The 25374-nt window shown below is 40.0% G+C and overlaps 1 protein-coding gene across 1 annotated transcript in view; it reads left to right on the forward strand.

Moving 5' to 3' along the window:
- The window catches only part of TG (thyroglobulin), a 146380-nt gene that overhangs the window by 52137 nt on the left and 68869 nt on the right, over positions 1-25374 (forward strand). Inside the window, exons 31-39 of the mRNA XM_050971044.1 lie at positions 875-1051; positions 2011-2122; positions 2607-2686; positions 4188-4331; positions 6981-7046; positions 16317-16451; positions 17300-17464; positions 18614-18836; positions 21927-22020. Coding sequence (XP_050827001.1) covers positions 875-1051; positions 2011-2122; positions 2607-2686; positions 4188-4331; positions 6981-7046; positions 16317-16451; positions 17300-17464; positions 18614-18836; positions 21927-22020 — 1196 coding nt within the window. The remainder of the gene's footprint in view (positions 1-874; positions 1052-2010; positions 2123-2606; positions 2687-4187; positions 4332-6980; positions 7047-16316; positions 16452-17299; positions 17465-18613; positions 18837-21926; positions 22021-25374) is intronic.

The raw sequence follows: 25374 nt of genomic DNA on the forward strand, positions 1-25374 counted from the left end.
CCCTGCTGTTCTTGAAGTGCACCACTCCAAATAGGGAGGTGGAATAGTGGTAAAAGAAGGTAAAATGCAGATAATTTGGGTTAGTGATAAATTACATTTTAATGCAGTAAATGGAGAAGAGTTTCTAGCTCTATCAGGACGTCAGAACTAAGAGTACTAAACAGTGCACAGACAGCACTGTAAGAGGTCAGTAGAGCTGTTCCTGTTTAAAATCAAGCATTGACACACATGTTTACAGGAGCTATTGACTGGTAATTGAGAAATGGGTTTGACAGCTTTGGTTCTTTTCTGAAGGTGTGCTCTTACCCTGGTACAAACTTCAGAACAAATTGCTATGAGCAAATGTCTTGAACAGTTGGTTCTAGGAAAGTTGTGTTCAATTTTGTGTGATGCTTGAATGCATCAGAAATATTTTTTGTAAAAAGTTACTAAGACATAGACATTATTGTCCTTTTTATTTGTTAGAGACCATGATGATGCAGAGTTCTCTTATGATTATACAATTTATATGTCAGTTTACTAAAAAAGAAAGAGATATTTATGAATTAAAATATTAAAGAGAGACCAGTGCACTGGAGAAATACTTGTCACAGCTGGGGAATTTATCTTCCCAATTAGCTGTGCTGGAGCTCCTTTACTGTGCTCTCCAGGTAGACCTGCTCTTCAGTGCCACTGGCACTGGGGACAGAAAGTGTCCCTCTTTCTCTTTCATTTTTAATTAGTTAAATTAATTAATTTGCAGATTAGTAGGATAATATTGAAATTCACCCTTTTAGTTGTTTGCTGATGGATAGCTTTGCTCTGAAAACATGAAGGAGAGCAGAGAGGGAAAGGAACTCTCATGTGTGTAACTGTTCATGGCTTTGCTTCCCAGGTTGTGCCCAAGAGGAAGAGTTCTGTCGAATGGCAGATCTGCATAGTGCCACAGACAAATACTTTGTGTGTACCCTCTACCCAGAGGCACAGATTTGTGACAGCAGCATCAACCAAATACCAGGAAACTGTGCAACTGTGCTACCCTGGCAACCACAGACACTGTACCATAAAATAGGCAAGTTTTGATGTATAATGTCTGCTCTAACCCTGGGAATGCAAGCCATTGTTTTGACTCTTGGTTCTGAGATAAAAGTCTGCATGTATAAATGAGTCTTGGGATGTGATGGTGCAAGGGAAGGTCAGGCTGTCTGGGATATGGTTTTTCATTTTCAGTTCAAAATGGAAAGATATCAACCATGAATTTCACTCTGTCCACCTCAGCCATTCCCAAGTCAGAGAGGCCAAGTGGATCTCATATTTGTATAGCAGATTTTAGCCCTTTTTATAATATGAGTGAAATAGAAATGTCATTGGAATGTCATAATCTACTATTAAATTTCTATGGTAGCTAAATAATGTAAAAATTGAAAGCAGTGAGTGTAGTTTTTATTTTGTTTTAAGTATTTTTAGCAAATGCAGAGCTGTAGATGTGAATTTTAACCTTTGCTCTTTGAATACCTGAGAAGTTCAATCTTTTTCTCATAGGGCACATGTAAGGAAGCTGGTCAAACAAGCCTGTTTTCACTGTACAGGAACTTGTAATTTTGCTGTGACAAATGTAAAGGTCCACTGAACTGAGCTATTCAGTCATGTCATTTTGGGGAGCCCAAAGGGCAGCATGGGCTGAATAATGCATGAGCACACTGGAGTCTTCCAGTCTGGAGCTGTATCCCAGTTTAAGGCCTTGTGGAAGAAGTTGCATCAATACAGGTCTCAGAAACAAAAGGCCTGGCTGGAAGTCTTTCCTTGGTGATGTAATTTGCTAAGCTTTCAGAGTCTTTGATTGGTGAATTTTTGTTCATCTTCAGGTTTAACAATCAAAATTTTCCGTGATAGCATAAATTTATCTTTTAATCAATCAGAGCTCAGCATAAAAGCACACACTGGACCCCTACCATTTGATTACTTGGCCAGTATTTGTATATGACAAAGTTAAATGGATTATTCCAATTTTGTTTTTCTTTTTCCTTCCAGTGACTCTTAAAAGTTCTGTGAAGAGCTTCTACACACGTGTACCATTCCAGAAAGTAACAGAAGTCTCAGTGAGGAATAAGACTGACATGAGCAGAAAAGCTGTTTCAGATGGGTAGGACATGAATGTTCCTTTATTCTCCTTGGAATTTTAACCATGTCTGGAATTCCAAGGCTGTGTATGCAGATACAGGAAATCAGATTTATTGATCCAAGAATTTCATTTTTTGAGAATATTTAATGAAGAAAAGATAAAATATGGTTTAAAGGAGATTTATAATCGAGTTATAAAAATATAATTATTAATTATAGACATGAAAATTGTTACTTATAATGCTACTAATTACCAGTTTGTCTGTTAAGTCTCTTACCAGTAATACACCAAATCAATTTAGGGTGATGTTTTTAGGGCGGATATCAAAATAATCATCTAAATTAATAGATGAAGTCTAAGTATAGTAATCAAGCATAATTTCATCTACATATGGAAAACGTATGGAAGAGTTTGTGTATACTGGTTCTTCAGCCAGATTGTGAAAGGCATCTCTACAGGTTCTCAGTGTCTAGTGACAGCTTGGATGATGTTTTTCCTTTCCCAGGTTTTTTGAGTGTGAGCGTTGGTGTGATGCTGACCCCTGTTGCACAGGATTTGGCTTTTTTAATGACTCACAGCTGTCAGGTATTTCCCCCCTGTTTTTGTTTTTAAAATAACTTCAGTCTTTCTTCAATATTTACATTTTACCCTTTTGCTCTGCAGTGCACTTTAAAAGCCCTTTCAGATTTTGTGCACCTCTCTTCAGCACCTTTTTGGATAACCATAACTATTTCTAGAGTTCAGCCTAATGACACATTCCACATTTCAGAAATTAAGACAACTTCATGAGAATGAGTCCTTAACAGGCTGCAATTCCAATAGCATAAAATTCAAACTGATAAAACTCCAGTTTTTTCTCATTCCTCCACCTCTCTTCAAATGTGTTGCTTGATTTCTTTTAGTTTTTCTTTTCTCCTTTTATGTTGTTTCAGTTTTTAAAGCCTAAAGGACTTTGAAACCTAAATGTTATTGAAATTTTGTGCATGCAAGCATATAATGTCTGTGGATATACTGGGGCAGTTTAGCCTTTTGGCTTGCTTGGTTGTCTGACCTTCTCTGCTCCCAAATTTTAGTCTTTTGCTTGAGGAAGAAAGTCTTCAGCTGGTGTTTGAAATTGGATACCACCCAGCTCAAAGTCAATGAAAAGGATTTTAATATGTTATTGCAAATTCAGATTTGGGCCACTGAAATGTGTAACTTTGTTTTTGGTGGTCATGTGCTAATCAGCTCTCCCTGAGGTCATTAAATGGGTTGGCTTTATGATGTATTTCAGAATTTGAAATGCTTCAGAAATACATATTTTTGATTATTTTTTTTGTTGAGCAGGCAAAGTTTTCACTTGGTCAAAAGTGAGTGGCTTAGAAAATTAATCCAGTGTATTTTAGATAAGAATTAATATGAAAATAAAAAATAATTGATAGTTTTCATGCCTCCCTATGATCACATGAAATTTGAAGTCTTAACTAAAAATGACTTTGAGTTTCTTAAAATACTTCTAAAATAAATAAAAAATGTTAAGGCGCCCAACATGCAAAATGGACTAATTTTTAGTTTATCTGATTAATACTTAATATCTATGACATTTCAGACATCCAGTCTTGGCACTCATATAGTCAAGATAATTAGTAGTGATTTTAACATGAGCTGAAATCTTCAATGAAACTGTGTTGCAAACCCTCCATATTTTTCAGGAACAAAATTATGTACACTGGGGCTTTGAAAGAATTTTTATTTTGATGCAAGTAGGGGACATGTTTCAACATACATGCAGATTTTAAATTGCATTACCATGAAAGGGCTCCTTGCTCAGACTTATGACCTTTGCTCAGTGAAATTCTCTATGACTTTGATTATAATGGATTTTAATGCTGGTACTCACCTTCCCTCACAATGAATTCAGTGGGATGGTTCAGCACTAGTTTCAATCACTTGGCTCATTTCAGGTATTTCCTTTCCTTTGATTTCTAAGTCAGTTGAATTTCACTTAACACTCAGTGGAGCCATGATGTGTTCTTTTTCCTCACAACACTATCTAGAAAAGGAAAACCTTCCTCCTTATTTCTATAACCACGTGCATCCTTGGCAGGTGGGACGATCGTGTGCGTGACTCTGAACAGCCTTGGAATCCAGACCTGTGCTGAGGAAACAAGAAGTGCTTGGCACATTTCAAACTGCACTTCACCAGATGCTGAAGTCAAAATACACCCATTTGGCTGGTATCAAAAGCCTGGTAAGTGATGCAGGACACATGACCTTTCTAATGGATTTCTGCACATTGAAATTTATTATTTGGCTTCAGTGTGTAAAAATTCCAGCTTCCAGCTGTAGGACCCATTTGCGAGGACCTCAAGCAAACAAGGCAAACAAGTATGTGCAAAGGAAAGAAAGGTGCAATTTAATGTCCATTTTAATAGAAAAGGAATAGCAATACCTCAAAGATGCATAATTTAATTTCTTATATTCTATCAGAAACTTTTGGCCAATGTCAGAATTCAAATATATTTTGCCTCACTGCATGGTCCTGATCTGGAAATCATTCTTTGTTTCTCATTCCTGGGCTTATGGTTTTACCATCCATGAGGATGCATAACCTCAAAAGGTTTGGATTTGCTACAGAATTTAAAATTCCCTTCTGGTTGTTTTGGTAAAGAAAGGACCAAGACCAAATTCCAAAGCAGACCTATGTTTTTCAAGCAGCAAGAAGCCATAAGGTGTTTAAACAGAAGAGCAGTTATGAGATGTATTGTTTCCTGGGGAGGAGTCAAAAACACTCCTAGTCAAGATGGATGTTAGTTTCTGTGGAGAAACAAAAGCTTCATTGCTTTGTTAAAAACTTTAAATGGGTTTCCCGTTTGTCACACTCCTTTTGGGCAGGTCTAGTTCTACTTTGTTAAGCTCTGATTTCATATGACTGAAAGAAAAAGGAAAACAATTGCCCACCTGAGTTTGTCTCACTTTATGGGAGGATAGCCTGTTTCTTGGTCACACAGACACAACTCCTGAGCAGAGAGCCCCCACGGGGGCAGGTCTGGTGATGTTGATAGAATCAGAGAAAATTTTTGAATAAGGAATACTTTTTTCTGCTTTTATGCTGGATAATACCCCTAGATCTTGCAGAGTAGAGAAGGGCTGATAGCAGAGAGGGGGAGCACAGAGCATGGATCTAAAATGTTCAGAAAACATGAGAGAAAGATAATTCAGTTAAAGCTGTGTAGAGATAGATCAGATATGGTGAGAATACCTTGTATTTAACAGTATTGATAAATAAAACCTTCTTTCACACTCTTAAGTGTCTGAAATGTGAACTCAATCTTGAGCTTTTCAAGCCTTGCACTGTCCCTATGCCCACAAAATGATCCATGTCCTCTTGTGGGGCAGCCCTTGTTAAAGGCAAGAGACAGCACAGAAACATTTTGGAAGCTGGGAAGGGGTGGGCTGAGGGTCTGGCACTGAGAGGGAGGGAACAGCACCCTGATAAAGCAATGGCAGCATCCTGGTGGCAGGGAGAGTTGAGATGCAGACAGGGGTAAGAGTGAAGAAAAGAAAATTGGAGCGAAGAGGGACAGCAGAGGTGTAGATACACTTCTATTTCTTGGAATTGTTTTCCTCTTGTTGGCAAAGAACCAACAGAAAATAAAGGCTGTTTCTCATGTGCCAGACAGAGGGATGATGAAGAGGAGCCCTGGTGTATGCAAAGTAGGGAATGTTAAGAGAGACAGTGGCATTTCCTTATGCATTGAGGGAGCTACAGATGTGTTTCCACCATAACGCACAACAGGGCACAGATGTTTATGCAAATGGTGATATATTTACAGACAAAAATTTGTATCAGTTCTGCTGGTGTGTTGAAGGCATGAGAACCAGGAAAAGGAACAAAAATGTTCTGAAGCTAAAAAGGAAAATGAGTAAAATCTGAAGGAGTGATTTACTGTAGGCAGTGGGATATTAGCATGATGCAGGGTCTGTGGCTGTATTCCATAGTTTGGTTTGAGGAAGGTACTTCTGTCTCTGTTTCATAACAGGCTAAGTTGATGTGTGATCTGTTTGCTGCACAGCCCTGTTCAGGAGTTATTTGATTTTGTACAGTCAGAGCTCCAGCTGAAGTGAAAAGGAACATAGAGCAGCATTTTAAAGACTTTTGGATAGGCCCAATCCTTCACTGCTGTGAATGGGAAAAGCTCTGAGTTTTTAAAAATATCTATTGGTTACATGCGTGGGAAATACATACTGGAAGAAGTTAACAGAAAATCTGATCTGTCTTCATTTTCTGTAGGGATGGTCATTTATTATGTCTTAGTGGAGAATTTATGACTGGTTTGACTAGCCAAAGTGTTCTACAAAATGTGAATGCACAGGGAAAGCTTCATTTTTATTATTTGTGATTACAATTTTTTTATGGGAAGTATTAGCAAATGAGAAGTTTTTTGTATGGAAATGAATATGAAGTTTTGTGTTTGATGAATTCTTATTTGAACTTCAATTTGGAAAGGGTTGTGCTAGAAACTGCCTTATTTCTAATTCATATTTCTGAGAAGTTCCAGTTTGCTGGAGGCAGAGAGAATCTCATGTCTATCCTGGTACACAAACCCGAAGAGGGATATTAAAAAAAACAGAGGAATACTGAAATTAGTTGTTTATAACTGCATCTCAAAAAGCATATGTAGAAATGTTTTTAATACAGAAATTTAGGAAAGTCTGGTTTCATGTGCAAGCTCAAAAAGATTAGATAGCAAAGCAGCCTTGTATCCTTACTCTTGGTGTTTTTGGAGAGAAGATGCATCATCCAGGTTTGAGAAGTAATGCTGGAAATATTATCAATTGCATTTTAAACCTTTAAGTATTATTGTTTTCAATTGTGTTGTTGTTTTTCTGCTTTTAGCTGACTTGAAGAGCACCATTCCCAACCTGTGTCCACCTGTTGATTTACCTTTCAGGCCAGAAAGTGGTAAGTGTATTTATGAATTGAACAGAAACAAAATCAAGCACCTCCGCCCCACTTCCCCCACCAAAAAAACCAACCCATAAAAATCCCTCCATCCTCTATTTTGTTCATGTTGCTGAAAAATTGCACTATAATGAAAGTATTCCCCATTTAGATCACTCATTTAGGTGCTTACTCATTTTCATTAATTGTGTATTATTTAAAAGAAAGACCTGTCATGTCCACAGTGCTGACCTAAATTCTCACACTTGCTGCCATATGAGACAAAATATTTGACAGGACTGATGAAAAAAATTTATTTAGGAGTGTGGGTGTTGCTTCACTTTCCATAAATCTTATGGCACTCACATGTGTTATTTTAAAAGTGGGTGGATCTTCTTAGTAAATGAAACTTAGCTGCTCTCTTTCAGGGCTTTGTGTCTACTGACCCCTAAAAATATATGCAAATTGTCAGCAGCTACAGGCTTCCCTGAAGTGTCCTTTCCAGAAATACACTGCATAGCTGCAAAATGCTGTGTGTAACAGAAAGGAAGAGAATGGACTGCGTATTAGAAAACTCAATTTAAACCTCCAGTTATACGGAAATTGAGAAGTCACTTCCATCTCTGCCTTTGATTTTCTGTTTGATTTGAACAAATATTTAATCTGTTTGAGTCTTTAAACCTTATGCAACTGAGCATGCAGGAGACTTGATATTTACAAAGAATTTTCAATACTCAGTTCAGAATTTATTAATTCATTATGATTTGTCTTATCCTGATATCCATAATCACTAGTCATGATCAAGTTTGGTCTATTTTTTAGTAGAATTTGTGCTTTTTAAATGATCATTTTAATGCAATAGAAGGAAAACTCCTGTCTTTGTTTGTGAGCAGTAATAATTTTTGTGTGAAACACTTTGAGGAGGTGGTGTAGTGGAAGGGTAGGCCTGGTGTGTAGGTCGGGCAGTTCAACTCCTTTGCAAACTGTTTTTCCCATGGGATGTGGAAAACAGCTTCACTAAAGCTTTCTTCCTCCCAGAGTGAAGCTTGGTAGTAATTTTGTAATTTTCCTTTTATGTTTTTCTTGCTTGCTTAAATCTAGGAAAACAGTGCCCGAAGCAGCACTTAAGAAAATCAGGAAATTAGGTCTTTCTGCAGTTTGCTTTTGACTCTAAAGCTGCCCAGAGCAGCAGCCCTGGCAAGTGAGGTGCTCATCCTTTTTAACAACCCTGATCTATCGCACCCATTTCCAGGCCATCTTTCCAAATGCAGAGCAACTCAGGATATCACTGGTTTGCAGGGATCTGGTTGAGCAGCCCAAGCCAGCAGAGCTTCCCACAAGGATGCAGGATTCTGGCTTAAAGTGTTTGTCCTGGGGACTGATGGTGGTTAAGAGAAGTCACTCAACTACAGAGCACAACAAGGCTGGAAGTCAAATTAGCACTGATTTCCTGGATATTTTGGGGCTCTGACACCACGGGAGCAACACACTCAAAATGCACCTGGACACCATCTGTCCTTATGTTCTGCCTCATTTTAATAGTAAAAGTACCAGACTGCTTATTTTGGTCAGATTATTAACTGGGCTGTGTTGTCAGAGGTTTTAGAAAATTTTCAAAAACATTGTTTCCAAACACTTTATGGTTGTATGTTATATTAATATGTGCCATAGAAGACTAGTTGTTTTAGAGCTGGGCATCACACAAAAGCTAGCATTTCCTGAATTTTGTACATTGTGGTAATGCTTGTACATGGGGATAAAAAATTACTGTGGCTGCTCTGTGGTAGCCAGATGGTGAATGTGAGAAAATGTCACTGATTAAAGGGCACTGCCATGAGTAGATATGTGTGTGTGTGAATGGAAGTGTATCTGTACTTACAAAAAACAGAAATTTTTCCATCGAAAGATCAGAAAAATACTTAAATTTGCATGCTTTGCCAGAAGGCTCTGTGAAGTTGTGAATTAATGTTATGTACAATCTAGAGCCTGAGTTAACTGGAGCTCTATTGAGGCTTCCATTTCATTGAAAGTTAATGCACTGACTGACCCATTTCTGAGTCAGCCAGTTTGCAGTGCTCAGGACAGAGTGCCCAGCACTTTGCTTCCTCCCATTTGCAGCCAGGATGCTGCTCCATTCAAAATCTGTGGTGTTTGCAGCCCCAATGTGCTGTGAAGATACCCAGATGAGCAGACTTATTTTCAGAATGGTGGGAAGTAGATACTTTGCCTATTTTACTCATTGTTCTTCTCAACAGAGAGGGTGGAGGCACTGTAGGACCATTAAACGACAGAAAGAGCTCAACAGGTTTTTATAAGCATATGGATAGCAAAAGGCAGGGTAGGGAAAGTGTGGGGCTGCTGAATGGGGCAGGAGACCTGATGAGAAAGGAGATGGAAAAGGACAAGGTGCCTTTTCACCTCAGTCTTTCCTGGCAAGTCCAGCCTTCAGGATATTCAGACCAGGGGGAAGACTGCAGCAAGGAAGTTTTAGCCTTAGAGAAGGAGGATCAGGTCAGGGACCAAGCTGGACATAGAAATCCAGGGATGCAGAGGGAGCTGGTAAATGTCATTCTAAGGCCACTCTCAAATACCTTTGAAGGTGATGGGGGAGATGTTTATTTTCCTTCTGTTCCCTGGTCTGGGCTTCTGAAGAAGTTCCTCAGCAGTAATCATCATAAAATGTCTAGACCTTTGAATCTTTGTTGCCTTTACGGCGTGGTGACCTGGTTCCGAGTGTCCGGCACGGTGACCCAAAAGCCGACAGGGTCACTCGGTCCAATGCTACATACACCAATGTGGTGGACCGCAAAATGGCGTTTATTGAAGGGTCTCAAGGGTATTTATGGCTTGGGCAGTCTGTGTCACTTCCCTTGCTCGTGTCCGGCTGGGTGCGGCCAGGTATGGAGCAATGGTCAGACTGCAGGGTGAGGAGGGGGGTTCCTGTCTCCCCGTACAGCCCGAGATCTTCCGCACGCCTGATCCCTAACTCTCCACAATCTTCAATGACAAAAATCATTTTCAAGGGCAACTTCTTTTCATGTCTTGTCTTAGAGCAGCCTGCAGCCACTAGGGAGATGCAAGAAAAGACCCTATGTAAGGCCAGTCCTGGGAGAGACACAGCAAAAGGAGAGGGTCAGGGTTCTTCCTGTTCTTTGTCTTGTCCCAGAATGTTCATCCAGCAGCCCATTGCAGCCCTGGGATTTCTCTCAAAAGTCTGAGGTTTCAGTGGGCTTTTCCCAGATTATTGCCCCTACAAACAACACTGCTATGTATTTCTAACATTCCCCAGATACCCCATTAGCCTGTGAAAAAGAGGAATTAGTGCCCGGTAATGCCTGTAGCCCACTACTCTCTAGCAGGTGAGAGGTGAACTGCACAATGGCTTTCACCTGAATTCTCACTGATTTGTTGTTGCCTCAGCAAGTTTTGCAAAAGCCTTTCTGCTATAAGGCTGAAGTCTCCAAGTCATCTCACCTCCAAGCTGTAATGTGTTTAACTCAATGTATGGTTTTCATCTTTTGTGGTAATCCGTGGTTTTTCTGGGCCTTATATGAGTCCAATCCAGCTAGCTTAAGACTCTAGCCCACACGGACCCGCATAGACGAAAGTAAGAGACAGGAGGCGCTCTTCTCCACATGGGTGCAAGTATCCTGTTTATTGGCTTGGTGCAGACACAGGTGATGGGTCACCCAGGTAGAAAAAGAGGGTGTGGAACTCTCACACAGGAGGTTTTATACCCTAGGGGGTGGGGGCGGGGGAGAGAGAACTGGAGCCAATGTGATGCCATTGGGGAGGGGCGAAGTACCTGTGGGACAGACCAGGTGTGAGGGGGGGAGACCATGTGATGAGGCAGGGGGAAAAACCCATCCACTTGACCCAACATGCTCAGTAGAAATTTCCCATCACCAGTGCAACAACAACAACTAAATAAACTATTTAGTGCAATACAACACCTCCACCTTTTCTGTTAACTAAAATTGAAAGGAGATGTGTTAGACTATTTCTGCTGCTGATTATAAATTTTTCCACCACCCCGAGAGTCCCCAGTCCTTGAATAGTCCTCGGATTCTTGCTTGACTTGTCCAATCAGGCTTTTCATTTCAATACAGCAATCTTTAACTGAATGAACACTTCCATTTCCTTCTGTACATCTGTTGCATGGAGCAGAGCAGGCTCCTGCTGGGCTGTTGTGATTTCCTCATTGTTTCTGTGATCTCACAAGTGGTGCTTGAAAAATTGATAGCCTGATCTGACTGGGAAAGTCCAGCTTGTTAGGTTTGGAGCATTTTTTTCCCCTGTAGAAGTTCATGTGCTGTGATGACACTGAGTATGGAACCATCTGTGGGGAGTTTCAGGTACAATCTGTGACCTTTAACAATGGGAGAACAGATGTTATTTTAAGACTGCCCATGCTGAAAATGCTCATATGTCATCCTGCAGTCTTGGTTTACTTAGGCTGGTATTTAAACAACTCTGCTCAGTTGTGTGAACATCTTGGACTGTCTTATAAAGAGAGAACAGCCAAGTCTCATAATTAGGTTTGAGATGGAGCTTCCTGCAGCCAACTGTAAACTAGGGGAGATAAAAAATGGCGTTTTTAATTATAATTTTCCAAATATGCAATGCTGTTATTCAAGCAGTTTATGCACAAGGGTTTGAGTTTGGAAATTTCTATGTGTTTGCAAATTAGTCTGAAAGAAGCAAAACATATTACCTGAATTGCTAGAAGGAATATTTGTGCTTAGAGCACACTGGAGAGCCGAAAGCACTCTCGTGTATGTGGGAGAACAACCTTGGTGACTTTTGACTTTGTTATGAGATTTATTAATTGCATACAATAATTATCTAAACTTTAATGAATATTTTTGTCTTCAGTTCTAACTGGAGCATGTCCATCTGTCTTAGACTTGGCAGCTGTTAGGAGGCAGTGGCCCTTACAGGGTGGCTCCTGCACGGCCCTGTGGATTACAGACAGATCATGTGGGCTCTGTTCCCACTCCATGCAAATCAAGTAATTAACTGAGAAACCACCCAGGCTTGTGGATGTAATGATCTTAGGCCCTTCCTGTTCCTGCCTGCTATGATCCCCTGGTGATTTATAGTCATTCCCTTGAGGCAGGACTGAGCGGAACAGTGGCTACAGGATATTCCAACATGGGAGTAAATTTCCCATCAGGCTGTGTCTGCCCATGGGGTATTTCCATTCTCAAGAGAGATGCTGATGGTAGTACAAATGCTGATGTAGCTGACTGTGGTGATTAATAGCATCATTTATCTTTCTGATTTCCCATAATGTTGAGTATTTGTCAGAAACATCCTTAGTGTGAAACAAAACTTTATTTGATCCATTTTTGAGAACTGATTTATTGTGCTCCCACACAGCAAATTTGATCTCTGATATGGAATTACTCTATCTTTGGTCTTAAGTATGATTTTTATTGTTTGTAAATATGAGGATTTTAGCCTTTTGAAAACTGCCTATTTTAAACCTGGGTAAATACCTAGTACATTTTTAATATCCCCTTACTATATCATTTGCTGTAATTGGCACCCCTAGAGGAGACAGAAAGCTTGTATTTAACAGGAACATAGCAAGATTGCTCCCTGCTAAAGGCCATAAATACACAGTTGTTATTTTTGAGACTTGTCTGAGGTGTGATTACAGTTATTATGCAGCAGTTTAAAGAAAATAATTCATTTTGAATTATAGAAATCTCAATGAGTCAACAAAAACAAGACGTAGTTCTATTTTAGGAAGAGTATGTTTTCTGCAGGTCCACTCTGAGTTGATGATTTGCTGGCTTTGAAGATTGTTGGTATACAGACAGGTTAGCAGGCTGTTGAAAAAAACCTCTGAAAACGAGGAATATAAAGCACTGAGTTCAGTCTGTAAGCATGTTTTGGGTTTGAGTCAGGGGTATTAAATATGGCTCACAAATTTCAGAATTAAGATCAGAATTTGTTTTTCAAATATAAATCAGGCGTACTGAACCCAGAGGTCTGATTTATGTACCTCCTTAACCTCATATTGACCTCAACTTCACAAGTTTTCTTTTAAATGTAACTTGTTATTTTAATGCACTTTGGTACCTCTCTTTCCTTAGATCAAGTGTTAAATTTTGGAGCAAACTCATAACTGATGCCTCTTTTCTTCCACTGAAGTCAGTGATGAAACTTTTGTTGACTTTATGGCAAGGATTTTATAATCTCTTTGCCAGGAAATCTATTCCAGTCTTGTGACTGCAGTGGGAGCAGAGTAAGGCCAGTGTGAGTCTTTTTGCAAATCCAGTCTTAAACCTTGCCTACCCAAACAAGAACATCTGGAAGAGAGAGGCTCTCTATATGGGACATCTATCATTTTGAAATAAGAGTTACAGGGATGGCTGGATTCAGAGGGCTGTAATTATCCAATGAAAGCCTTTGCCAAAATGTGGGTTGGAAGGTCAGCTCTTAACCTATTTATAAACCAGAAATGTCGTCCAGCCCATCAGGTGCACTGTGCATTGCCAGGAGCACAGGGCCAATCTGCAGCTCTGCCTTGTGAGAGCAGTTTCTACATGAGGCAAGTTGAGATCAGCCATGGAAAGTTGTGTTTTGCTCACAGAATGAAGTGGGTGTCATGGCTGTGAGTGTTGCTGGATTTACTTTCAGGAGAAAAGCAGAACCAATATCCAAAATCTCTTTAGCAGCTCACTGCTGGCTGTCAATGTCCACAGTGGTGCCATCCACGGCTCTGGGTTAAAGAGTTTTGCTCTGTTGTTAAAATAAGAATTAATGTTTCTGTGTCTCTCTGCATCTGGGGTCAGCTGGGCAGAAAAAGAGGCAAATAAAAAAACTGTGAGTCTCAGCATTTAAATCTGATCTGAGATCATGAATACTTTATCCAGGATGGAGGATAAAAAAAAAAAACAAACACCTAAACTAATCTAAATCCCAACCCAAGTCAAAGAACCTCCCACGTGGGAGATGGCAAGGGTCACTTCTGTGAGATTTGGGGCAATGAATAATCAGTTTAGATAGGAGTGTATGAGCTGTGGATGTTTGCTTCATGAGTGGTCACTCTTCCATGCCTAGCACAGGCTGCAAAGTGCCCAGTGTGCCTCATATGTATGTATACAAAAGTTATGCTCCTGACTTGACTGTATCTCACATAAAGGGACAAAAGAAATTTCTAAAGCTGAAAGTTTAGCTTGTGAAATTAGGTACAGGAGGCAAAATTCAAGTGTCAGAGGTGTAAATCCAAAAAGTTTATTTTGTTTTTTGTGGATTCATTTTGAATTTCCTTCCTGAGAGAGCGAGGACCCCTCTGAATGTTTGGCCTGTGGGAAATGGAGGCGAATGAGGATGGTGAGACTTGCCCGAGGTCACTGGGTGAGTCAGGGAGGAGAGTCTGGGGAAATATCTTCCAAAACCACTGGTGCACCCAGACTTTCTGTGTTGCAGTGGAATCCAGACAAGGCTCTCTTTTGAAAGAACCACAGCTGGTAATTTGAAGCTTTTGTTTGAACCTAGAGAGATTTTACTTGTTCCAGTAGTAGGACCTCAGCTGCTGGTACTGTAAACAGCACAGGATGGCAACATTGCTCTTAGGTAAAAACAAACTTTGAGTTGTATTGATAAAAGAAATCTTTTCTTGTTCTTCAAAAAGAAAAAAAACCCCAAACAAAACACAAACTGAAAACATAAATTTTAAAATTCAATCTGGAAAAGAAAGAGCTGGGGAATCTAGTAATGCAGGCAGAAAATCTCTGGAGATGTAATGGTTAATTCTCCATCACTTAAAATTGATGTTTATTTTTAAGCATCTTTCTAAATAGGTGCCACAAACTGTCACCCTAGATGAAGAGGCTGAAGTTTTCTAACACAGGTTATGCAACAGCTCATAGTGGATGTTTTTAAAAAGAGAAACCATTGACAGTACGGAAAACAGTCATTTCCACATGACTAAAATATCTCTGTTCCTCTAAAATAATTGAGTAGTCAGTCCTTAAAGGGAAGAAAAAATCCAGTGCAGTGAGTCTGTCACACAAGTCAAGCTGTGACTGCAGGGTCACTGCTCCTGACTAATTCAGATCCCTTCTGATGTAGCACTGGTGATGACTTTGCCTCTCTGTGACTCAAGCAAGCTTGTGGTGTTAACATAACACAGTGCAACACCACATTAACCTTTATTTCATCTTGAGTGCTGTGGTCAAACTGTCTTTCTGAGAGGGGGAGAAAGGAAATTTGGCCATCTTTGCCAGTCACTGATTTCTCAGTAGAATAAAAGAAATGTTTAATGAAATTACAGGTCAAGACTTTGTTATCTGTGTGGTTGAATAAACTCAAGGGCAAGACCTGCTCACTAGGAATAGCAAAGGAGCAGCTGACTCTGCTCTGTCCTCACCCTACAATTACATGGACAGGCCAACACCAAGCTGCTGTTTAGGACTCAGTGGCCACAGCAGAACCTTTTGCTTTTGAAACATATTGAGCTTCTGAAAAGAACTAAAATAATTAAAGGCCCATTCTGTCCCAAAACTTCTGTTTTGTCTTCTGTGTGCAAAATTGAGAGTTCTCAGATATTTTTATCTGTTTGTGTATGAGAAAAGAATGTTTGTGGTATTTTTTAAAATATAGTTTGGGACAGTCCTTGAGGAATACCACAGTTAGTACATGTATGTGTGTATATGCATGCTCACACAAGAGCATGGATGTTAAATGTGTAGATGGGAATATACATATATGTAATACTCATGATTATATTTACACATATGCACATATTTGTAAGTATATATATATATATGCCTGTGTAATTGTGTGAAATCTTATTATGTAGAAGTTACATGACATTAAAACTGTTAATAGAATTTAATATAATTCTTTCCACCAAATCAAATTAAAATGGTCAAACTAACTTCTATTTACTTTCCAAGAATTTAGTGGCTATATCTGTTCAGGAACTTGTGTGCAAGCATTAGAACCCATGGCCCTCAATGTAATTAGGGCTGTTCAGAAATCTTTTATTTAAATAAGTTGGATTTACCTTCAAACCTGGATAAATCTTCTCTGGATTTACCTGTTTCTTTACTAAACACCTTTGTAAGCCAATTAATATCTGACCTCTGAACATGGGAACAGACCTTCAAGTCAATTAAAGGCCTTTGAATATTTAATTTATTCTCAGTTGATGCAAAGAAGATGACACTTCTTCATTGAGGAGCTCTCCAATGCTTTTAACTCTTTATTAGGTGCCTCTGAAATTTTTACTTCTCCTTCTAGTCATATTATTTTTTATGGTTCATTTTACAGAGTATATGGATGCATGGCAACCCTTAAATGTGTCATCTGTTCTCCTGGATTCAGCCATCTCATACTTTGAAGTTGTGCATGTTAGCAGAGATATATCTAATGACTTCTCCACTGCCAGAGATTTTTGCCTATCTGGTAAGAAATGGTCATTCACAGCTTTACAGAAAATACTGTGAGCTTGAAAACCAAGAACAGCTTTCCCACTTCGGACCTAGATGCACTGATTTTACTTGTCTTTAAAGACTATCCCAGTGTTTCCTAGTCTGAGACAGGGGGTCTGAAGTAGTTTAGAGAGACATGCAATAGATATAAATGCTCTAATATAATACAGTAATTTGGTAATTTTGACACCTCTTGGGCACAGAGATCTCTAACTTCTCCAGGCATTGTACAGCTGGGAGAATATTATAGCAAATAATTAAAGCAATGATGTCTTGCTTTTCTAAAGAACCACTGCCATTTGCTAACCCCACCTGCCAACACCTAAAGCAACCTGTGGCAGTGGTGTGAGAGGGAGGGTTAACTGAGGGCTAGGAGGAAGCAGAGATTGAGCTGCAGTGACAGAAAAGAGAATTGCTTTAGTCTACAGCCTGACCAGACAGAAGAGTCCTTTAATTTCACATGACTGGGGAATCCTCAATGCCAGAGAGTGGTAGAAATAAGGAAAAGTTCCCACTTACTCAGTGGGGACAGTTAGAATTCGGATGACGTTATCAGCACTTTACTAGATTATGTTTTTCTCCTTCTAAGACCTGTGATAATGGCTCTTTTGCTGTATTATTCCATTTTAAAGCCAATATAAGCTTCTGTACTTTGGATATTTTGGAGAATGTTATGGGCATTTGGGGACATTTATGTCCCATTACTCTGAATTACATCATATCCTTGTAGTAAAACCTTTCTTTTAAGAACAGTGTAACACTGACATGCAAAATGTGAGAACATTTTTTACCTGCTCTTTTTCTTCATGCTTCACCTCACAGCTTGTTCAAAGAACCAGTCATGTTCAGTGGTTACACTGGAAATCCAGCCTTCAGCCATAAGGTGCATTTTCTACCCTGATACACAGATGTGTGCACATGGCCTGCAAGGGCACAGCTGCTGGGTGCTGCTCAAAGAACCTGCTACCTACATCTATAGGAGACAAGGTAAGAACAGGTCAGAGCTGTGGAGGAAGGACCTCAACTGTGGTGCTCAGTTCTTGTGAATGGAGGACTGAGGAATTCCTCACCTCGTAAAACAACATGGATGTCTCCTAGACACTTCTTCATGGCTGCTTCAGAGGAGTTACAGCCAAGAGGATGTGAAAAATATCCCCAAATAGTGTTTTAAAAATGCATGAAATCATTCCTGGTGCTGAAGCAGGCATAACAGAGAAAGTCTAGTTTATGAAAGATGTTTTGAAATTGCAGAGTAGTGAACCCAAACAACAACAGTAATGCAAGTCCAGCTCTTAGCTTTTCATCTGCAGAAGATGCTTTGATATGCTCTTCCTTTAAAGCTTGGAGAATAACAGTAGGGGTGTTGAAAAGTCACTGCCAATTGAAAGTATTAAGGACAATCTCTAGAGAAAACAAAAAACCCAAACAGATATCGCTGCTCCCTAAACAGGATGAAATATTTTAAATAAATGAAAAATATTTAAGAGAGAAAAAGAAGTTGTGTAGACAGTGTAGATAAGTAAAAATTTTGTTATCTAGTTATGTGCTTGTTTGAAAGTGTAGGTTTTGGTGGGTTTATTCTCCTTGATTTTTAAAGAGGCTGTTTTCTTTTTATGTAATACTGATTATTTTATTTATTTAAGGTAATTAGAACCCAGGCAACAATAAGCGGGAAAGGAAGAAAATTTTCCCTTTTACTGAAATTTTGTGAAGTCAGTGAGAATCTTCTAGGCTGAGACTCAATGAGAGAAAAAACAGTTTATTATTGCCAAGTAAAAAAAAAAACCACAAACTGAGACACAAAAGTAGACTTGTGTTTTTATTGTTCATTACAGGTTTGGTTTTAGTCCAATGACTTTGAATTTTGTTCCTGCCTATCTAATACATCGTTTAAGGAGAAAAACAGCAGGAGGTGTCCCTTCACTGTGTTTTAATGAACTGTTTTATAGGAAAACAGTAACAGTAAACAGTAAATTTAGCTGTGTTTCATTTAAAGAAGAGATTTTAAACATAACAGAGTTACAACAGTTTTAAACGTAACAGTTTAAAGCTGTGGGAAATGGGACTAATTTTCATTTCTTAAATCATCCTAATTTGAAAAAACAAGTTATTTTTCCTCTGCTCACCCTCTGGCAGATTTACTCCAGCCCATTTCTGAATCGGATTCAACCCCAAGAGTGTACATCCCATCCCATGGGTACCTGTTGGGCAAATCCCAGGTGATCCACGTGGGCTCAGGATGGAAGAGCATCCGCCAATTCCTGGGCATCCCCTACGCTGCCCCTCCCCTGGGCGAGCGGCGCTTCAGCCCCCCGGAGCCGTTTGCCTGGCTGGAGAGCTGGAACGCCACGGTGGCTCGGTGAGGAACCCCCAGCACCTGCAGTTATTTTCCAGCATCAGTCTCATTACATGGGCATGACAGTGGGAAGATGCCAGCAGCTCACATCCCAGGCAGCAGACCAAAAACTCAATGTTACAACTTACTTTAAAAGTTTTCTGACCAATCACACAAAGCAGAAGCACATTGACAGTGGTTCCATCCAACTGCTATAAGCACACGTACCTTTGGTTAAAACAATGCCTGCTTATTTTGAATACAATACCTGCTTGTAAGCCTTGAAAAACAATGCACAGATTATTAGAAATTTAAATAACCAACATTTCAGCAAAAGAGTGGATTTTGTAGGTGTGCAGGGGAGACTGCCTGTAAGGCTCAGCCCTGCTCTCTTTACAGCTGGTGGCAATTTTGTGCAGTTTATGTAAAGTGTGGGGTTTTGAAAGCACATTTTTAAGTTTTAAGGTTTTTAAAATGAGGCAGGGTTTCTGAGGACGGGTTCAAGGCACACAGTAATGGTTCTAGGTCTCTTATTCAGCTTAAAACTTCCTAATATCTCGCTAGATATACTTTTCTGCAGCTTAGGGAGTTATTCTAGACAAGCATTAATACACAGACCTATTTGTTCTATTTGTCCTTACTTTTCTACTTCTTACATAATTTTTCTGCTGACCAATCTTATGGTTACTGCCTAGGTCTAATCACAGCTCTGCTGTCTCCAAGGCCTGCCTTTTGCAGCTTTCCCAAAACCCTCTGATTTTACGGATTCCAACATGCAGGAGTGCTGGTCCAGCCAGGACTGGGGAAGCTGCTGGAGGGATGACAACAATATTCATGTCCTTTCTTGTAAAGCAACTTACAGAGTACAGATAGATACTTTGATTAGCAAAGAGAATAATTTCTCCATCTGTATGTTAAAGAATGCAAGCATCTCAAAAGGCAAATTCCTGTACACTCTGTTGAATTTCTGCATAACTCCCCATCAATTGTCTGCTGTCAGTCCATTTTCACTCTGAATAGTATTTATACAGGTATTTATAATATTTATACAAGTAGTTTTGCTCCTGCTGAGCCGTATGTTTTTACCCATTTAGTCCAACAGGGGCACTTCAGCACTGATGTAACCAGAAGCTGTGGACCTCATCTAGAAATTCTCTGCCTGCTGGTGTCCAAGAGATCAGGTTGAAGGGCCCAGAAAATCAATCTCTTCTGTCCAAAACCTAATGAAAGGCAAATACTTGGGGAGTTGAAAGTTGGCCTTTGGTTATCCCACCCTTCAGGATGCTCCTGAGCTGTGCAGGTGTGAAGCCACAGCCTTGAGTACATTGCAAGGGATCCAGTGGGATGTGACTTTTTGTTCCTCAGGTGTTATTTTAGCACACACAGCACCAGCTCTTGGTTTCTGAGCCATTGTGAGATGTCTTGTAGGGCTTAGGGATCACCTGCCTCTGTGATCTCCCCTTGAAAACCCAGGGTTTCAATGAGCAGCCTGGTTGAGATTTTCAAAACAATATGGGGACCTTTGTCAATCTGTTCCTGTCTTTTGAATCCACAGTTCTTGCTTAGTCCAATGAAGAATTTGGCCATTATCTTCTGTTATTCATTTAAGGTTAAAAAAACAGTTATTTGAGTTTACACTTGGGGAATTGGAGAGGCCTCACTTTATGTATAGAAACTGTTGATTTTTTTTAGGATTATATATACATTTTATATTGATGCTAAATGTTTATATACAAGAAGTTCACATTAGCACAGGGCCATTACTGATGGAAGAGATATATTTATTTATCAGCTTGGACTTGATAAAAGACTTAAAAAACTTGAAAAAACCAACCCAACCAAAACCACCAGCCAGCTATTGGAGTCTCCAGCTCCTGTGCTTCAGCAGGTGGCAGCCTTTCTCCTGCGAGCTGGAGAAAAGAAGCTGTGATCACAGGTGATGATCTCTGCTGCCCTGTGGAAAGCTGTATGATTAATAATGTAATACCTATTGTCCTGGCAGGTCTCCTGCCTGGGAATTTGTACTTTTTCTGCCAAAAATGGCTTCAGCATGTTTTGGAGATGATGTGCTCCACGATGTCAGTGTGAAAGTTGTTGAGTGGCATCACCATCCTAGATGAATCTCCCCCTTATGGAAAAAAAATAATTGTAGAATTCCATTAAATCTGGTCCTTTTCCTTGTAGTTTTCTAATAATTTCTTTACACCTTTAGGATAAAATTTTACAAGGGCATTAAAAATGATAATTTAGAAATAATTTTCTGAGCTATTACCATATTTTCTGAAGCACTTTTGGCTTCTTCACTAAGAAGTTGTGAGTTTTTTCTAAATCATTGTGTGCTATGGATAAAGCTGTGAAATAGAGGAACTGGCTTCTGAGTAGGTTATCACTGAACAGCAAGAATCATCCAAGCTTGATTCAAGCTTGATAAACTTGAGCAGATTAATCTCAGTCAGATGATGGCCAAAAAATAATTTTCTCTATGTGGCTGGCTACTGAATTCTTATTGAAAGGGTAATTTTAACATTAATTGATGCTGTTAATGGTCTGCTATGATGCTTAGAACAAAGAGATTTTAAAAATGCATTAAAATTTTGAAGTTACTAAATTTTCCCACAGACCATTAGAAATTAAATTGAACACCATGAAATGTAGCACACAGACCACTGGGAAATAAATCAAAATGTACCTAGCCCACAGATTATTAGAAATTTAAATAAATAACCAGGATTTCAGCAAAATAATGGATTTTGTAGGTGTGCAGGGGAGACTGCCTGTGAGCCTCAGCTCTGCCCTCTTTACAGCTGGTGCTAATTTTGTGTACTTTATGTTAGGTGTAGGTTTTCTAAAAGCATATTTTTAAGTTTTAAGGTTTTCAAAATGAGGCAGGGTTTCTGAGGAGTGGTTCTAGGCACACAAATGCAAGGCATTATGTGCAGGTATACAAACCAATATTGCTGTTGTTAACTTATAGGTGGGCACAGTTTTAAATAAGATCAAGATTTACAGATTTCAAGGTTTTATTAACTAGTGCATCAAAATATAAGGAAATAGCAGCAGTGGAAGAAGAGTAAAAAACTTTTTTATTGTGACTTTCTCAATCTGTGTCTCTAGGGCAGCATGTTGGCAGCCAGGAGATGGAGAGGCCCCACCACAGTCTGTCAGTGAAGATTGTCTGTATCTGCACATCTTTGTTCCTGACACCACTGTAAGTATGAGATGTAATTAAAATCAATTATTTTTTGTAGCTGAGGATTGTGCTTTTAATTGGCATGAGTGGCTGTTTTGCCTGGGTTGTCCACAAAGCCAAAGTCCACTCTGGTGTCTTTACTGGTACAAGAGTATTCCCTAAAGGCTTTGTGTGAGCTGTGTTGGGTGACTAGGAGGACAGCACTCTGAAAAGCTAGAAATAAGACAGAGACAGAGAGGGAAACAAAACACCAGAAAAAGGTGACAGCAGAGGAAGAGAAATCAAGGACAGAGATGGCAGTGCTCCTGCAAGCAGACCATCTGTCCCGGAGACAAGAATGCAATACAATGCATCATTTACCTCCAGACAGGGGGCTGCTGATGGGTTGTTTCACCCTCCTCTTTACTGTTCCCCTGTTGACATCTGTGGGAGTGTGTTGGGAAATGAGAGTGGCAAGCAATGTTAGATTTGTGGCCAGCTCACAGAGCTTAAAAATAGATGTTTCCAAAAATGACTGGGCCACTGGTACAGTGTGATGAATTGTCATTTGAAAGTTCTTGATTTTCTCATTCTAAAAAGATATAAAAGAAAGCTGCAAGTTAAAGCCAAGCTAAAATGATTGGCCAGCCCCTGGAGGCTGGGGATGAAGATGCTGAATAACATGTGAATGTCATTGAGGAGTGGGCCCTGGGACAGGAACTTTTTCTTTTCACAGTACTGGGAATTTTCAGAAGGTGGTGGTAGTTGTAATAGAAATTTATGAATCTGTCACACTGCATGTCTGGAAAGAGCTGGTTTAGCAATCTGACAGCAGCACAGAGAGTACCTTGAAGGCCCATTTTAATCATCAGAGAGACCAGCACTCTGTCTTCTCCCTGCAGCATGAGGCTGTCATTTTGCCTTGAGTGCAGTCACCACTTATTGAAAACATCAGGTCACTGTCCCAGGCAGTTTGCCATCATGCTTAAGAGCTGCTTTCAAGATACTTTATTTGAAAGCATTGTATTTTCCACCTAAATAGGCTTGTGTAGTCTCCTTCTCAGTCCTGTGACCTTAATCTCTCCTCTCTTTTGTAAAATTGTAAGGTAGAAGTAGGTTCAATCAAGAAAATCAGTTTTACATGCTTAAGTCTAGTCCAGGAGAGAACTAAAATTTCTGGTTTTGCAGAAGTAACTGGGAACAGAAGGCATTGAATTTTCCTGTCTCTTTTTGTGGCAAGCTCTATTTTTTACTCACATGCAGATAGATAGTTATATATTTTCAGACTGTAGAAAGTTAAATTAGCTAGTAAATATGGAATATAAATCTCCCAGAGAGCAGTGAATGCAGAGGTCATTCGGGAGCATTTTGAGCCTCAAAAAGAGCACAGTGCAGGGACTGCTGCCTGTCACCAAAGGACTCTCAAAGTGTCAAGCACAGAAGAAGGTGAATGACATCATTTTGCTTCCATAGCTACATGTACCACAGCTAAACTGTCACTTCTGACTTTTTTCCACCTATAATCATCACCACCTGTCACACTAGCTCAGCAAAGCTGTGCTTTGCCTTTATTTAGAAAGGGTTTAATTGTAAGATCAAGACTTAAAAATCTTCATTAAATTGGAATAGAAACTCTCTCCTTAATCCATTTCCTGCATGTTCCCATCATTATTGTGTCATCCCCATTGCACTCAATTCTTTACAGAGCAATATTGTACAGTGTAAAAGCACTGAAGGTTTCCTGTCTTGGTGGAGCTTAAATCTGTTTCTGTCAAGTAGTTCATCAAGTGTTTTACAGGAGGATGAGCAGGGAGGTTGGACCAGATGGCCCCAACAGTGTTCCCTTCCAAGGTTAACCATCCTGTCATTCTGTGATGGAGAAGATGCTTATGAATATTATGAAGCTTCTCAGACTTCCAGCTGAGCTGTAACATCCTGGTGGCTGCTGAACTTCATTATCCCATTAGGGTTTGCACATGGGACCTAAGCCCCTGCTCTCAGTCCCCATGGGACCATGATGGAGCTGCTGGGCTTCCCATTGCTTAGTGCAGAAAAAGAAATGGGAATGCTGCATCCAGACACTTGGCTCTGTGCACAGTCCCAGTGCTAAATCTTCCCCTGAATTACTCCATATCTGTGGCAGCTGTTGTAAATGGCTTTACTTTGCAATTTCCATATTTTACTGCCCATTCTTTGCCCTTTGTAAGCTTTTTGTTGTGTAAAGTCACTCAGAATAAGGTAATATGTAATTTACAGGGCAGCTGGAGGTCATAGTGCTGTGTAGACTGTGGACATGTGGGAAATGCTTAGTATGAGCCTCAGGATTACCCATGCTGGGTTGAGGAGATGGAGCAGGCTAAATATAACTGTTAATACCATTTTAGCTGACAAAACTTGATGTGGTTGTATTTCAGAATGAATTTCCATGTGAAAACAGATGATTTCATTTTTTTCTTCACCCCCATCTCTCTCTATGTTGCACGCAGTGCAGAAATAGGAACCAGGGACAAGGCACTGCAAGTTATGCAGTTTCAGTTCAAGAGAACTTCATGAGAAAAACCAACTGTCTCAGTGCTTGTAATGTCTTGAGTTTTCTTGGCAGCATTGTTATCTTCACAAGAAGCCCCTGAACTGATTCCTCAGAGAGATAAGTGAGGAGTGCACACAGATATCTGTAATTTTGCAGGATGCTGCAACCATCGCCGCTCTGCTGCTTCTCCCAGTGTTTTCTCCTTAATGTTTTTGCTGGAGACATTCTTTGCCAGAACAGATGGGACTGCTGTGTTTAGCTAAGCTCCATCCAGAAAATTACAGCAGCAGAGCCCATTACCCTCTAGGTGCAGGGAAAACCAGCCCCAGATGTACTTTGATGCTGCTACAGGAAAGGGGAAAAAACAAACCAACCTCCCCTCTTGTGTTCACTGAAGGATGTTTCTACTGAGTGTCTGTAACCTGCTGGTAAGTGCTGAGGTGTCCTGGGGCTGTTCTGCCTTTTTCCTGTTGATGCATCAGCAGCCTGGCTGCAGCCTTGCTGTGTGTGCAGAGAGGGTCCATATCTGGTGCTGCTTTGGGAAAAAGCTTCTGTTTCTGTGAAAAATCATGTAGCTCTTCCAGGAGTGTTAACATGGGTGCAGATTGGCACTCCTTGCCATCCCAGGAAGCCTGCTGGGCTGTTTGAGGCAGAGTCCATCTGTACTTTGTAAGATGTGGGTCTCTCCTCTGCAGAGAAAAAAGTCCTCTCTGCAGGATCCCTCTATTTATCTGGCAGGGGAAAATTTCCATGGGCACTGAAGGAGCATGGAGTGTTATCAATATCAAGTGACATTTTTGAGATTAAGCAGTGTTTGAGTGCTGAAGACTTGAGAGCAGGAAGCAGCTGTGCACAGCTGTGAG

This window comes from Serinus canaria, chromosome 2, assembly GCF_022539315.1.
Source record: "Serinus canaria isolate serCan28SL12 chromosome 2, serCan2020, whole genome shotgun sequence".
Classification (NCBI taxonomy): domain Eukaryota; kingdom Metazoa; phylum Chordata; class Aves; order Passeriformes; family Fringillidae; genus Serinus; species Serinus canaria.